Source organism: Zonotrichia albicollis, chromosome 8, assembly GCF_047830755.1.
Source record: "Zonotrichia albicollis isolate bZonAlb1 chromosome 8, bZonAlb1.hap1, whole genome shotgun sequence".
Classification (NCBI taxonomy): domain Eukaryota; kingdom Metazoa; phylum Chordata; class Aves; order Passeriformes; family Passerellidae; genus Zonotrichia; species Zonotrichia albicollis.
The window spans coordinates 12,525,780-12,542,824 of NC_133826.1; the positions used below are offsets into that span (position 1 = coordinate 12,525,780).

Consider the following 17,045-nt stretch of genomic DNA (forward strand, 5'->3'; position numbering starts at 1 on the left):
TTGAAAGGGCATTTGGGTCACAAAGTATAACATCAGGTACACTCAGGCACATTTAACTCCCCCTTTCAAATCTTGATGAATCTATTATGTCTCCATTTTCATTGTTTTGGGAAGAGATATATCTGCCTAGAATAGATGAGAAAATGCTGTATTCTGAAGAGAAGAGCAAATGAATGCTAAAGATAGGATTAAAATGGTGAAACAGTAGTGAAATCTCTCTTGGCCTTGAAAGGTGCTGCAAGAATCTTATGCTGAGCAGGTCTGAAAGCTCAGCTCCAAGTGCCTTGATGGATTACTTTTTTTTAACAGAGAATGCATTGTGGAAATAACTTCTGAAGACTTGAGTGAGATAGTCACATCTTCCCAACTATCTTATATTTGTCCCCTTCAGCTGGGTAATGATAAAAATGCAGAGAAAATGGGAAAAGTAAAGGTACTACCCTTCAGAGAGCTGAGAAAGACCTTACTGAAGACAATCTCTACAGGCTGCACAAGGAGAGTGTAATGCACCATAAATCCATTGTCTGCAGACTAATGCAGACTCAAAAATCCCTATAATTTAATAAGAACTGCAGGTGTGTCTATCTACACCTCGATTGGGTAAGACATTAAAGCCACTTTCACTTCTTTTTGGTTTAGTTTTGTTTGGTTAGCCAAATGGAACAGGTTCATTATATACATGAAGTTAATCAGTCAGCTACTGACACAAAATTTCTGATGCTGCTGTTTCCAACAGATCCTTGCAGAAGCTAATGGAGCAATGAAGATTACAGCAGCTGTAGAGTGGGATCAAAGAACACCTTCTGCACTGCGACATTTATGCAAAAAGCCTCTCCCTTCAGTAGGGCACTCCTATTTACAGAGCCCATAATTAAAGTAAATTTAAATAACTGAAATTTTTTCCAATAAACGAATTTGATAGATGAAAAAAATTTCAAATAATGAAAGTTTGAGTGCCTGAGCTACGGACACAATTTCATAGAAAAATAGATTTGTGTTTTGCTCTAAATTTCTTTAAGAAATATGCAGAATGTGCTGTGAAAAAGCAAATGCATTTAACATGTCTTGTGCCCAATTGTTTTGCAATAAAACCCAATTTCCTATCAAGAAACAGTTTTGGTGGGAGATTTGCAAGCTGGCCATGGTATTTAGGAATCCAAAGTCCTATCTAGGTTTTTTGTGAACTAGTCTCCAAGGATCTCTTACTGCATTATTATTTTCCAGGGAACTCTTTTTCCTGAGTAATTGTCTTTCAGAGTATTTTGCTTCAAATATATTAGTCCACAATTTCTCAGATGGAATTACATTTGTTTTGGCTTTTATGGCATAAATCAAATATCCCTGAGAAATAAAATAGTCAAGTCCTGCCAAGTTTAGCTAACAAAATTTGGATAGGGATGTGCATGTTTCAGATTTACAACTAACAGTGACGGTTGTTTTTATGAGCTGTTTGGGATTTTATGTAATTAAGTACTGGCAAACAATAGGCTGTGGAAGTAAAGGATTTATTTCTCTTATAGACCTTCGCTCAGGTTACTGGGTTGCTGAATTAAAGCAATATGTACAGTACCTTGCTTCTACAATAGCATTTCCTCCTGTTATCTCGTTGAAGGGGGAAAACTGGTGAATTTCCTCGACATCAGCTTGTGTAATTACAGCTTCACTACGTGAATATTTAATTTTGTAATTATAAGTAGCAGTTGCACGAGAATTCTTGTTCCTCTTTATAATACAAAAAAAAAAAAAAAGAAAAAAAGAAAGAAACAAAGAAAATAAAAAGTCATTGAACTTTGAAATTCTGTAACTAGAAGCTATTACATCACCCACTTCAACTCATTTGTTTTCCAGGGCTGTTTTGTTCATTGGCCATAAGAGCAATCACTGTGAATTCTGTGCACTCACTTCCATGGGAGAGGTCAGGCACGCTGCCTGTCTCCATTACTTTTACTGCTAAGAAGTGTTAGCTGCTTTTTCCTTTTCCCAAATCTAAGTAATTGGTCATTCCCTCGAGAAGCAGACACATTTTTCTGAGGAGAGCAGCTGCATAAACCACTCTATTTCAAAGACAGGATTATAATAAAGTTCAGCAGTACCTGTCTTGAATAGCAGAAAATGGACATCGTGACTATTTCTTTTACTCAACAGAATAGGTGAACTAACTCATGCTGATAATTAATGGCTTCCAAGCCAGCTAGCTTGAGCTAGCTCAAGTGTGCTTGCAGTACATTACAGTGGGCAGCCCAGACCTCTGCTTCTCTGTGGCATCATTCTCATACAGAAAGAAAATATTGTCAACTGGATACAGCAGATCTGATTTTCCTCCCATTTTTAGTATTTAAAATTAAGAGATTTTGTGGATATCAAATGGTGGTCTGCATAAGAATTTAAAATACTTATACACAATACCACTCCGATTTACCTGCTGGCAGGTCTTGCATGGATGAGTGTATGCTGATCCTGTGACAATTTGAACTTTCTCTTCACAGCTGTCCAGGTCCTTGGATTTGCCCACGTAGGCTACGCTTGCTCTCTTGTTTTCCTGGATTGTATATGTTGTGTTACAAATACCTCCAATCCCAGCCTGGCAAAAGTGAGAACAGAGAAGGTCAATATTATGCAAAGCTTTACCTCACCTCATGAAATTTCCTGTTAAATTCTGCATTTTCAAAATTACTAATGGAAGTGAATGCTTTATTTTTCCTTATATTCTTCAGAAGCAAAATTGCAATGATCATTACTTTCTTCTCTTTTTCACAAGTATCATTTCCAGTAAACCAAATCAGAGTTACACTGAGAGAACCAAATCTCTCAAAAGTTTCACTCAGAGCCTCAGGAAACGGGAGTAATAATTTTCAGCTAGAGCTGTTGATTATGAAATATGTTTTGAGAAAATATTAATAAAAAAGTGTCCAAATAATTTGATCAGTCAGAATGAAATCTTAACAGTAAAGTATTTCAAGGTTGGAGATGGCATTCTGCCCTCAAAACTTGCTTTTACAGAGAGCTTACAAATGCCTATGGAGCAGGCCTTGCAGTATCAGGTGATCTGTCACAATATGACCAGCAATAATTAAAAAAAATTCAGGATAAGAGTTTTGATTGTGGGTCTTCTTGAGTTCACAGTTTTAGCGGAGCTCTTCAATAATATTTTGAGCATTTACATTTATAAGAGCTTTTAAGTCTCCACAGTCAGTGAGATTTTTGTAGAGGAAAAATGCTTGATTGCATTTCAGGAGGAAGAGTTATTTTTCTGATTTTTTTATTATTGTTATTTATAGCATAGCTAGTGCTGAAACCAGCTCTGGGCTATGTGAGAGCAGAGAAATGCTCACGTGGTGTTTAGGAAGGAAGATGTACCCACTTCATCTTCAGCTTAACAGAATCCCCTGAGACACTGTGTCTTTGGTAAAGGTTAGAAATAGGAATTGCCCAAGATTTCTGGAAGCCTTGCACTCTGCAAATACAGGTGTGGGTCTCTGCACTCTGCAGGGTATGGTAGAGACATTCAGACTTTAAATGGGAGAATCCAACCCAGAGAGTTCAGTGGGATGGAGCAGACTCCTGCCCAGCTGAGTTTCACATGAGCTGCACTGTGTGCAATTTATGGCCAGCTCAGACACCCTGAACCCACAGGATGGGATGCACACTTTCCCAGGTTAGTCCTTTAAACCTCTCTGCACCTCAGATTTTGGGACTAATAATGTTTATCTTGCTTTGCAGAGTGACTCAAGATTGTCAAGCATGGGTGCCAAAGCTCATTAATCAGTTGCTGTCTGAGAGAAGCAAAGAAAACTTGGAAATTATTCCAGAAGGTGAAGTCACATCTATTGCCTAGCAGTGAGAGTAGAACATATTGCAAACTGAATTAGAAAGAATTAAGATGTGAAACTTGATACGAGAAAAGAGTGTTGCAGAATATCCAACACTACCACACGGATTTTTAGTGCAGCAAATAGTGTGCAAAAAATTAAATCATCTAACTTCTTTCCCAGAAACAACTCTACTTATGTAAAAATAAATTAAAAAAAAAATAGAGTTACTCTTGTCTATAGTTCCAATAAAAATAACATGAAAGTATAATAATTTCAAGGTTTTTGCCAATCTCTGAATTGAATGTAGTCTAATCAATGTAAATATGGTTTCACAAAAACTAAACACATTGCAATTTTTGTGGTGAATAGTAATATCAGATGATTGACCTTGACTAATATATTAAAACTTGAAAAACAGTGGAAATTTCAACAGAACATCTACTGAAACTGTCAAAGCTGTTATGGTAATGTTATGACATATATACTATTTTCTTCCTAAAAGAGGAGCTAGAATAGATTAAAGTATATATGATTGGTAGAAAAAGTCAAATTACTGTTATTTTGACTTTAATATGAAACTGTATTTTCAAGCATGTTTTATACAGTGTTCCCATTTTATGTAGGCTTCATCTTTCACAGTTTACTTTCTCTGGAATCACAAGCCAGATTTTCCAAGAGTTTAATTCTGCAAGTGTATTTTCTGAAATACTTTCATCAACCAGTTTAAAAATATGTTCTTCTGTTGTTCTGTTTAAATATACCTCCACCAAATATTTTCCCATATGAAACTTAATTATGATGTCCCAAGCTTAGGTCTTTCTTATAAGTGAATTTTATGTCAAGGATGAATACGGAAAATGCAGTAGAAGACTCTGAAGTGAAAGTTTATTTATTTACAAAGGCACCACAATGGCCAAACCCAAAACTCACCTCCTGCAGACTGTATGAATTCTGCGCCTTCTTCAAGCTCAGCTCCAGCACATTCACAATCCCTCTGTAGATGTTCAGCCCATCATCCGAGACAGAATCAGGAGCCATAATGTTCCCAACGTGGCCATTGCTGTACTCAAACTTGATGGGGCTGCTGAGCTGCCCAGTGAGGACCTGGGTCAGTTTCAGGGACCGCGAGAACGAGCTCTCGGGCCAGGCCCCGTTGTACTCTGCGGCTTCGATCGAGTGAATCTGGAACAAAGGGGGAATGAAACTCCTCTTTCAGTTTTTCCCCCCAGTTAACTTTTTTTCAATGCACACAAGCATCTAGAGCTTCAATCACATCAAAAATAAGCTTTTAAATAACGCAAAGCTTCTTCAAAGGCGAAACTTAAAAGTTGTCATTTAGCATAACCAGTGTTGATACACACATTTCTGTATATAAAGTGAAAGAGAGCACTGCAAATGGCTGATATTTCCACAGCCACTGCACTCTGTTCTGTTTCACAGACAATCCATATTGCCAAAGGTTGACTTGTGCAAAGAAATGAGCCAGAGAAGAGCCACATGCAGCAGGTTGCTACGTGAAAGTAGTGTGGAAGAACTGCAGGAAATTGCAGGAGAAAGTTAATGTTGCATAAAGCATCATTAACTCCTGTTGTGACCTCTGTCATTTCCCTCACTGGGGTCACAGAGCGCAGGCAGCAATCTGAAACTAATAAACACATGGCCTCTAGGCCAGCCAGACATGCAGAATTAGTCTGAGCAGTGGACAGCAGGTTACAGAAATTGTCCTTCCCTACACGTTTTGCCGTGGAACCAAAGGCTGAGGCGCTGGCTCCAGCCCCACTCTGCACTTCACACTCCAGCCTCAACACAGGGCACATCCAAACAAGTAGAAACTTGTGCTAAACTATGCATAACTTGAAAAATTCCTACCCCAGAGAATGGGCATGTTTAGCTTAGTTTCTCAGAGGACCCTTCCCTTCTATATATTTTGACAACTTAAAGAGACTTTTCTCTGACACCTCAGGCTGGTGATGTGGCGCAAGACACGGATTAATTTCTCAAAAAGCCACACAAACTAAATCCTCATGCAGCAAATCACTGGAGACTGCACTTTCATATTTATTTTTGTTATTGTTGGTGGAGATCACTGCCAGCCCCAGTAACTGAAGCTTACAGGGAAGGCTGTTAGAGAGTAAATCCCTCATGCTGCCTCTTGGACATGCTTCTGGCATATTGCACACAGGCAGGTTTGGGACTGCTCTGCAGGGTCAGGGCGAGGTAGTTTTCCCCAGCCCTTGGGGCCCAGGCAGGACTTAGGCTGTCTGCTTGGTTTTGAACACAGCTGGCAATTCTTACTTGTTGGTTTGTGATGAAAAAATTGTCAGCTGGAAACTGCCCAGGGAGCACAGCTTTTTGTTTGGGCTGAATGTGAACTAGTAGGCTGCAGATGAAAGTTTAATTCCCTGAACCATCCCTCCAAACTGTCTAATTTAAATATAACAGCAGCAAAATAAACTTTTCCCAGAGAAGAAGGGAATAAATGTACTATTTCCTTTAGCTTAGAACTTGCCCAAAAAGTTATGTTTATTTTCCTCTTCTCCTTTCCTTGCCTGAAATTATTTCTGAAATGGAAACTTTTCAAAAATGCAGTAATACCAGTGAAATTATGTTAGAAAGTTTTAGAGAACAGGAATTAATTTTTGGTGAAGACTCACCCTGGCACACCAAGAGCCATTTAGGCAGGAATGAAGGAGGATCTGGGATAAGGACAAGACATCTCCTGCCTCTTTTCTGGTAGGGAAGCTTTCTACTCACCACTCCAGATGTGTGACTCTTATTTCCTTGGCTTTTTTTTTTGTTTTGTTGTCCATCCCCTTACAAATGTCATGGGAAAGCAATATTTCCCATCTAGATCTGTTATAATGTGAACTTACAAAAATACCAAATAACAGCAGGCTAATTCAGGGTGGAAGGCTACAACATTTACTAGACAGCCACCAGTCTTTTTGACCTAAAGTTTTCAATATGCCAAATTAAAGATTTTAAAATAACATTTTTCTTCCCTGCATGCACAAGGCTAAGTGAAGTTTGTGTAAAGAAATTGAGGTGTGCATTTCTCTACAATCATTATAAGCACGTATAGGCTTCTGTTAAAGACAAAAGTGTATTTCATATAATCAAAACCATCAGTAATTACTCAGCAAGCAGTAAAAACATACAATTGAGGACGACAAAGAATGTCACTCAGGACCCTTCAGAAAAAAGAAGGATGACATTAATTATGCTAAATATTGAATCACATGCAACTACTGTTGCATGTTTTATTGCCTTTTGTCTGATGGTTATGAAATCAGTTGATTAAATAATCTTATGTTGTACAGTTTGAAACAATTGGATTGATCTAATAATAAATAATTGTGCATTTCAAATTACATTCCATTGTTTCCCTGACCACAAAGCAGAAGAAATCCTTCAAGCCCAAGGCTGGCTTGAGCTGAGAATTACCTTGCAAAGTGCAAATAGAATTTAGGGCACTGTATAAAAAATAACAGTGTTAGTTACATTATCCCTGAGTAAGCACAACACATGAGGAAAGCTAAAAGCTTCACAAAAGCTTAAAAAAGAAGCTAAGTATGATGAGAATTTTACCTTTCATATTGAACATATTTTCTTACCCTAATGAGACAAAGTTTTGGCCCAATACCACTAATTTCCACTTTACTTTTTATTCTTATTCCAGCTCTTGCAAGTCCTTTCTCTGGAAGTCCACTGAGAAGTGTGGTTTCATAATCAAATGTATAAACCTTGTTTTCACTGAAATCGGGTTCTGCAAAGAAATGGTTTCCATAAAATACTATACACAACTTACAGAACATATTAAAGTACCTGCATTAGAATGTTTGGAACAAAAAAAGACAAATTTGTTCATTTTGCATTGCACCTGAACTAAATCAGCTGTTGTAAAGCTATATTAAACATTGATACACTTTTCAGATTCTATTTTTAATTTCACTCATTATAATTATATTAGTTGATAGGAAAATTACTTACGGTAATTAAGATGCTGGCTCCCTGAAAGAGAAGAAAAAATAGAGGAATAAAATGACAAAGAAAAAAAACAACCCTAAAAGGTGAATGTACTGTAGTATAAAAGGCTATATCTCATCTTGCACATATAGCACAACCCTTTCTAATTAACTTTACTTCCATTTCAGCACCAGCCAAATATCCTTTTTTTCTTTAAACAACAAAAGAAGTAATGAAATATTTTTTCTACAACATGTTAAAGTTTACATCTGCCAGTGAACTATATTTAGGTTCTGAAACCTTTTCCTGAATATACAATTTTAAGTTGATCAAAGCACATATGTTAGATACTTACCCACCAGGGTTAAAACCAGGGCTAATATCAAGCCCCTCATGATGGGGATAGAGTAAAGGTGAATGTGATGGGTTTCTCTTTTATAAAGGCATGTGATATCACATGTTTCTTTTGGCATGTTAGTTTGACAAATAAGTGCATTCTAGAATGCATATTGATCAATCAAAAAATAAACATTTCTGTGGCCAAGAATGCTGACAACTTCAAATCCCCTCATGAGTTCAGCTACCTTACTTTCTATATAATTCACCATGTTCGTGAGCCTTTTGAAATTCAGCAGGACACCTTAGCAGCTATATGCTGAAAAAGAGTTAATTTAAAAAATATCCTGCTTTCTATTTTCCTCAATTTCTCTACATTTTATTTATACAGTAAAAACCCCACTAAAATTTAAATTATCCAAATATAGTTCCTCCATCATAACTGAAATAATTTAACTTTCTTCTGGTCATGTCTTCAATCTCCTGATATTTTATTCTTCATAAGGGTCACTGCTTTGGAGATAAACCTTGCTCACACTGAAACTCTCCCTTTAGAGGAGAATTTGTGGTTGATTTCACAGATTTAGGCTCGAGACACCTTACAGCTCATGGGCATGCAATGAGAAACTGCCTTTCTGTGGTGTTTACCATATCTTGCTTCCCACACCTGGAAAGACAAAACGTGTCAGTATGACCATCACATTAGCCTGTGGTTAACAGCGAAAGTTTATACTAAGAAAACAGGAGGGAAATTATTCTCTTTGTTTATAAGAAGAATCTAATAAGAAGTGAGTAAAATTTCCAGAGGACCTCAATGAGTTGGGACCATTGGGAACTTCTCAGTAGGTTCTCATGAGGCTTTTTCTGCTATCCCACTTGGGGAAACATATCCAGAATTTCCCTCTTGCAGCAATAACATTTAGATCAATCCTTAGCAAAACCATGTCAGGAGGGAGTTTGCTCCCTAACTTCAATTATATGTATTTTTTTGCAAGTGTAACATTTACTTTGAATTTAAACTTGTCTTTTGTTCAAATGATAAATTAAATATCAGGTAAAAACCCACCTGCATACAAAGGTTACTGAGGGGGCAGGAAGGAGAGCTCAGGAATGTCTACCTGGTATTTCCATGAGGCTGTGGGAGGTGCAGCACAGCAAACACTGCACTGAGTCAGGCAGCCAGACTTTATCCTCCAGGAGGGGAACAAGGATTTCTCTGCTGGTGCTGTCCATCAGGGAGGAGAAGGGTGAAACCTAAACCCAGGTCCTGAGGTCTTCTCCTTCAGGCCTGGAGAGACATTTACTGCAGGCCCTATCAAACAGTGCTTTACATTATTGCTTCATTTACTTGGAGTGATGCCACCTGACCGAGGAATAGTGAAGTTCATTATTGTGGTGCCAGGGCACCTGGGCTGGAGTCAGGGATGCAGTTTCATGGTCCCTCTACCCCATCATTGCTCCACCAGGAGTCAAAGGAGGGCTTCTTCACTACCAAGACCTCCTGAAATCTTGAGGATTTTAGTATCTCAGCTTTCCTTCATGAAGGGAGTGGTACAGAATTGTCTGGGTACTCAGACCTTCCCTGAAATGAAATCCCTCTAGTAAAATGTTTAAGTATATAGTAGACATATGAACCATTAAAAGAGATTAATAATTGTGTTATGGTTCAGTGTGAGCTCAGGTGGTGAAAAATTAAGTGTACACAGATTTTCCTTGATATTTTCCCCTAAGGTGCTAAGTCCTGTGAGCTATGACAAGATGCACCATGTTTGTGAGCCCTGTGAAATTCAGCAGCACACCTTGGTGCTGCGAGATGTAGTCAGAAACATCCTTACAAACAGCTACATATTTTGCAGCCAGCATGGAAGTAAATGCACAGCAGCAAAGTAATACTGTAAGTGATATCATGCAAAACTCCTGCTCCTCTCACCCTGGTCATCACTGCCACAGCTTGACCTCTGCAGTAATACTGTGCTATCATATTGAGCTCAACTAGCTCCATTCCATAGGGCAGAATGTATAAGATAAAGTACAGAACAGTGTGAGAAAGAATATTTATTTAAACATCATTATTAATAGCTCATTGAAATACTGTGTGAGGGACACATACATATTAAAGCAGAACTTCAGCATTTTTCAAGTTTAATAAAACGTTTTATATTTAAGGTGTAACATGAATAAATTTGTTCTAAATGGATAGTGAATATACTGCATTTCTTTTTTCTAATGAAGCACACTGAATCTAAGCTTACAATCACCATGTGGACACCTGATTGCAAAAATAACAACTATAATAATTAAGATGGTGCAGGCTGCCATTTTCTCTTCATTTGCAGCATGTACTCTCTCTTTTTAATAACTCCTCTCTACCCAGGCTTGTTTCCTTGGGGGAGAAAAGAAAGTGATCTCAGAATTGTTGTACCCATTATTACTTTAAAGGAGCTACAGAATAAATGCAGTAAGTAGAGAGGAGACACAGCTAGAGTTTGAGGGTCACAGCACTGAGCTCTAATCCTTTCTTCAAAGTAGACACACCATTCCAGCTAGTTCTGAGGGAATAAACAGGAGATCCATCACTTAAGGGAAATGGATATAAAAGGAGGAAAGGTAAGAGGTACACTTTTTAAAGGCAATACAATTTTTCTTAAACATTCAACAGGTCATGTTAGTGAGCAAGAAAATACATGAAAAATAAATAATCCACAGTCAAACAGGTCCTTCACAAACAATATCCAAGTGCCTAATTTAGTTGCAGAGGAAGGAAATTTAATGTGGGCAGAGGCTTTATACACAACCTGAATCTTTTCCTTTATTTCTTCTTTTAGGCATAAACCATGAAGAAAAGGGATTGTTAAAAAGCAATGGGAAATATCTTGGGATTTTTTTTCTTTTAAAGAAGAAAATATATGGTGTTGAGTGTTGCAGAGAATGTGATGGCTGTATTAGGAGTGCAGTAATAGGAGGTAGACTGCTTTGATTTTACAGGGCACTTGCACCATAAATGAAACATGAATACAGCCTAATTAACCTGATTAGAGCTATTGCTTCTACACAGCAATTGTCTTTACATAACACATTCTGCTTGAGTAGCAGAGTCTTATTATCTGCTGTTGTACTGCCATGGATAGCTCTGCACTCTCCTTGTTCTGTATTCACATTGCTGAATTATGGTGCAGTGATGCCATTTCCATCCTGCTAATGTATAGCCTAATGACAAAGCAGAGATTAGCCAAACTGCTCCCAAGCAACCACAGCAGGTTAAAATAGATATAACCAGTTGGCTAGGAGAAGAGATTTTTAGCCTTCAGTTTTCCTCATTTCAAAAGATTTTTAAAAGGAAGCTTCACACCTATTTCATATTTAACATTCAATCCCTGAATTTTTTGCTCAAAACATTCAGCATTTGTAAGAGTGGCACAGCTTCCAAGATAATGTTTGATATTCTCTCCAGAGACATCGTCTAATGAATGAGAATGTGTTCAAGGCTGGGCTAAATTGCCATATGCTTATTCTAGTACATTCACAAAGGTATTTTTTTCCATTAGATTGCTTTAAAAGGAGCTTTGGGTTTTTTGGGGTTTTTTTGACAGTTTTCCCATTTTGATGCTGGCACACCACCACTGGAGGGATAACTGTGGGCATTGGATCCAAAGTTTAAAAATTAAAACAGGTAGAAATGCTATTTATATGTTGCCTAGCTTCTGATGTATGCATGATTTGAAACATACTGTTGGTCTAGATTAATGGATTAGCTGTAGAATTTTATTTTGATAAAATTGCTTTTTGGTTTTTGCTACTAAGATAAAGACACATTTTTGGTGCATTTTGTGAAGTAGCTGTTGGGACTGTTCCTAAGGCCAAGTGTGCATTGCCTGTCATTTCCAGATAAAAGAATCAAAGTACAAAGAGGAGTGGGGACTCTAACTCTGACATCCTCAATCTGAAAACAGATTGTTTTGATATGACTTAGTTTTACTAAGAAGCTCAAAGGTGTTTATTTGTATTCAAATATGGAAACACATTCTGAAGCCTGACAGTCCACCACTGTGGCTACCATCATTGGCTCATCAGCCAGCATACAGATTCAGTGCCTTCAGGGTTTGCCCTCCCCTTTCAGGATATACTATTTCCCAAGTCATTCAGCAGGGTTAAATGTTAGACAACTTGCATCTGAGGCTTGAGTCACATCATGTTTGAGGACTGGTGTTTGCTGTGTAACTCCATTGCACTAGAAGATAACTAATAAGTTTATCTTAACCCTTAGGCTTCATGGTCACAGGGTGGTTGGCTCCTGTGGGGTTGGTGCTGACAGGAAAGCAGGCAGCCCTGGAATTTAGCCGTGTCAGGAGTCCAGCTCAGTCCCTTTGGGGATGGAATGGTGATGGCACAGACGGGACACAGAGCTCTGAGCCCTGCAGCGCCCTGCTCAGCAGGCTGAGGGGCTGCCTGGGGCTGCATGCCTGGCTCCAAGTGCCATGGCTGGTAACTTACCCAGAGGGAAGTTGTCAGGTTTATTGTGGTGAACTGTGGCTGTAAAAAGTGTGAGCACTGCTGCAGGGAGGTGAGGAGAGTCCACACCACCCCTTGTGCCTCAGTATGAAAGCAGGAAGAGGGAGTTGGTTAAGCCAATTCAGCATCACAACCCTTTTTCAGGGAGAACACACAAAACAGCTGCTGCCACTTCAGAATAGAACCCACGACCCTCTGCTGTACTGCATGAGGATGTCTTTCTATCCCTGGAAGAACAATGCCCAAGTCAGTGGTGGTGGAAGAATTTTAAAAATAAGGAAATTCTCAAGGCTTAATTTTTCTTTACAAGAGTCCAAGTGCATTACACTGCAAAACTTCAGATTCACCTAAGAAAGGAATCTTGGTTTTTATTTTCAAAATATGGAGCAGTAAAAATATATCATGATCTCTCAAAATTGTTACTTACTGTGGTCCCACCCAAAATGTGCAAAATTTTTTAAGAATGAAGGGGAAAGCACTGTTTTTTTCTTAGAAATCAATATTATCAGGTATAATGATGATTTTTTTGTTTGTTTCATGGACTTTCCTCTTAGTAACATATTCCTTTATATCACAGTACCACTGCAAGAACAGTATGGGTCTGGATCATCCCTTTCTAGTGCCAGAGTAACAGACAAGTTTATGGTGTGAGGAAGAAGCTCACCATGAATTTGCTCTCAGTACAGAATACGTGAGGTGAGTGGTACCTTAGTTTCACAGCACTGGGGCACTGTGACACTGGGTCATGGGTCAGATAAGATAAGCTGTGTATTATTCCTAAGGAAGGAGCAGATAATACCCAGCCAGTTCAAACAACAGGCATTGACTTTACCCTCACAAAATAGGTAAAAAAGGCAACATCACCTACCAGTGTTTAATGAATGACTATGACTTCCAACGTATAAAAGGTCTAATCATATACAAATAAGAAGACACTTTGTTTTTAAGTTAGTGTGAAAGTTAGTTCAGTAATAAATTGAGCACCATTTTTCACTGGTTTAAAAGAAAGTTGCTACATGGCTATTCCCACAACAATATGTATTAATAATCACAATATTTTCTGTATAAGACAGATAAATGGAGCACTGATATTCATACCTGCTTATCAAGGACTTCAGCACTGGGGTTCAGCATTGCCCATAAAAATCAGAGGGCAAACTAACTCTTGAACACACCTGTGGCTCAGACCATGAAGATTTAATTTAACCCCCCTCGTATAAAGAATTAAGGCTGAACAAGTTTGTATACCCAGGAGGATGCAGGATGCATCCTCCTGGGATGCAGATCCAGGCCCACTGTCTTGCCACTTACACAACTGCATTTTCTCCCACCTTGCAGAAAATCTCTTTACCATTGGACTGGGAGCAATTCTAACACTTATGATAAAGACTGTCTTTTCCTGCAAGAAGAGCATATATCACTGAAATTCTGTTCTCCAGTGTGGTATGTGCAGCCTTGATGTGTAACTGCTCAAATTCTATTTTCAAGACTTTTAAATATAAATATAGGAAAAAGTTAAAGGCAGGCCCCTGCTCTCTACTCTCTGTACCCTGCACTGAAGTTAATGGTATCTGTTCATGGAGTTTAACTGGAGCTATATCTAGGTTATGCTGACACTAATTTGCTCTTTGAGAATTCACTGTAACTTCAGTGCAAACACTCAAGGAATAAAACAGTTCTCAGTATGAATAGAGTTTGAAAATCTGCTCTAGCATGGGTACTTCTCAGAACAGTAAAAATGTTATATGAGAACTCTATTTCACAAACCATCCATTTTTTTAAATATTCAATTTTTAAAAAAATAATAATACCTAAATTAATTTCCTTTTTATCACCTTTCTGGGAAGATTGATATTTTCTTGGTTTTCAAAGGCAAATAACTGGAAAAGAAACTTCTAAATTTAATTTTCAATGAATGCCTGCACTGATCAACAAATAATGCCAATCTTGAAACTTAAATTGGACCTAATTATCCATTTTTTAATTCTTCAGAGAAGGCAATGGAATGAAGACAGAGAAATTCCATGGATATTTTCTGCAGTTTCATCTTGTTGGCTTTCCTTTCCCCTCTGAAAATTTATTTGTAATTCATTCACTGGCTGAATCTCTTCTGGAATAAACGGATGTAGCTCCACTTAAATGGAATTGGGTCACTTTACTCCAGCTGTGTATTTAGTATTTTACAGTTTTGAACATAGGAAGGTGTTGGTTGATGCTAACTTAGTTGCCTGTTAGAGTGTCTCTAGTAAAACAAGTTCGCTTGAACTGATTGTTAGCAAACACTCTAATTGAGGACTTCTACTACAAACCACAAAGAACCATAAGTACAATCTAGTAAATTATTCAAGCACTCCTATTCATTTTCCCAGAATTTCTGGACACTGTGACACAAGTGAATGAAAAATTGTCTTCCTCTTGATTTAAAGATTGATTTAAGATCTTTCATACAGCAAATAAAACTACTTAGATTCATATATCTGTGAGTTTTCTGAAGTGAATGTTAACTTTACCACTCCATTCTTTACTTGTGCACTTCTAAATATATGCAGATGTAGCACAACAAGGTGTAATAAATATGTGCATTTGAGCATATATTTTTAAACTCCTAATTAATGATACAGATATTTTATACCAGTTGTGTTCCTGGTCCAGCTATCGCAGGCATCTACACTTCAGTGCAGGTGCCAGTGGCTGCCACACCACACAGAGTCACAGCAGAAGAGCCGATTAACACAGCCAAGACTCAACACAAGATTTTTATGTTTATAAAGCTCAACTATCTTTCTTAGTATAATTATTATTTATGAGCATTAAATATTTCTTTCAAATCTGCCTATGTTTAGCCTCTCCAGACAGCTTCTGGGTTTTCTGTAGCAGCAGAGTGCTTGAACAGATCATGGCAGTGCCACTGCTGAACTTTGAGTTCAGTGATGCTATCATGTTAGGTAGGAGTGGTGATACTAAATAATTCAACGTCTTTCTGGAAGGTAGCAGCCCGATAACTTTCAGTTCTCCTCACCAGCCAATCTACAAAGAAATGTTGCTAGGAAAAACTATGGAGGAGTGTGGGAAGAGCTCATCTTCCAGGCATAAAAGTAACTGCTGGTATCAGCAAAGGAAAATTAGAATATGAGACATACAACTGTAAAAGAAAATATGCTCTACATGAAAGCACATCAGCAGTTCCATCTGTAAGTTTCTACTCACTCAACATGTTGGAAAAAGTATAGAAAAAGATAAAAGTGCATGTGCAAAGACTTAGGCAATGTCTGAAGAGAAGGTAACAAATGTTCTGTCTTAATGAAGCATGGAAAAGAAACCAATCTCACAGTAAGTTTGAAAAGCCAGGCCACTCACCTGGGAAACAAGAGAAAAAGGCAAACCAAGAAAATAGGCTATCAGCCTGAGCCTCACGAAGCATTCACAAAATATAAGTACCATAGACTTGTAAGTTAGTGGTTAATGGGCTCTAAAATTATAGAAGTGCCTATAGCACACATGGAACCACAGGTGTGTGAGCCAGCCTTGTCACTGAAGATTACTGGAGCAGCAGGTTCAAAGCACATTGAAATGAACACCATTACAGGAGTTTCTAGATACCTTTCTCTGACTCCAAGGAACAGTTTAGCAATGAGTTTGAAACAGCCTTTCCATCCTGAAGTTACAGCAAGTAAGATTTCATTGCCATTTAATGGATAGAATTCCTCATGCAGGAACAGTTAGACCTGTGGACAGTTCTTTAAAATGGACCTGGACTGAGATGATGAACCTCCAGCTATAAGCAATAAGGCGCAAGGACCACAACCAAAGGCAAGAGGAAGATTGTGAATCAAGGAGTGTGATTCCCCAGAAACATTGGGAAGAGCATCCCTGAATCAGGCTTGGGCTGCCTGCCACAAAGGGTGGCACAAGGTGTGAGGAGATGTGTGACAACTGTATGGAAGGGCAGGTTCAGAGAAGCAGGCAGGTTTTCCATGAGGGTATTCCCTGACCCTAACGATCAGGGGAGTCTATTTTGCTAAAAAGCACGAGACACACAAGATGCTGACAAGAGCTTCAGATTGATCTGGAGAGCGGGAAGGGATGATGGACTTCTCAGGGAAGGAGTTGTTCGATTTCTCATCAGAGCACTTTGCCCTCACTGTCACTCATTTCGCTCTAGAGCCTTATAAGATCTTTAACCCAAAACAGATGGTTTTGTCCGACTAATGAGACTTAATTGGAAACCTATTGTTTTTACAGGGAGACTCTTAGGTCTTCTCAATAGGCAGATCGAAATAACATGAGGGAAAAAGGGATTTGAACTGAAAGACACGAGTGACATTTTGTCCATGTTATTACCTCAATATTAAGTAGTTTATTTTTGTCTCTCTGTCTGGGGGAAAAATGGTTTGGGTTTGCCTTTGAATATGAAAGGTGATA

At 38.3% G+C, this 17,045-nt stretch overlaps 1 protein-coding gene across 1 annotated transcript in view; it reads right to left on the reverse strand.

Moving 5' to 3' along the window:
- The window catches only part of LOC102070513 (vitellogenin-1), a 42,466-nt gene extending 34,838 nt beyond the window's left edge, over positions 1-7,628 (reverse strand). The window contains exons 1-4 of the mRNA XM_074546002.1: positions 7,427-7,628; positions 4,743-4,994; positions 2,420-2,581; positions 1,571-1,722 (exon numbers count right to left, since the gene is read on the reverse strand). Of these exons, the coding sequence (XP_074402103.1) occupies positions 1,571-1,722; positions 2,420-2,581; positions 4,743-4,994; positions 7,427-7,627 (767 nt within the window). The 5' untranslated portion in view covers position 7,628. The remainder of the gene's footprint in view (positions 1-1,570; positions 1,723-2,419; positions 2,582-4,742; positions 4,995-7,426) is intronic.
- Positions 7,629-17,045: the final 9,417 nt, after the last annotated feature.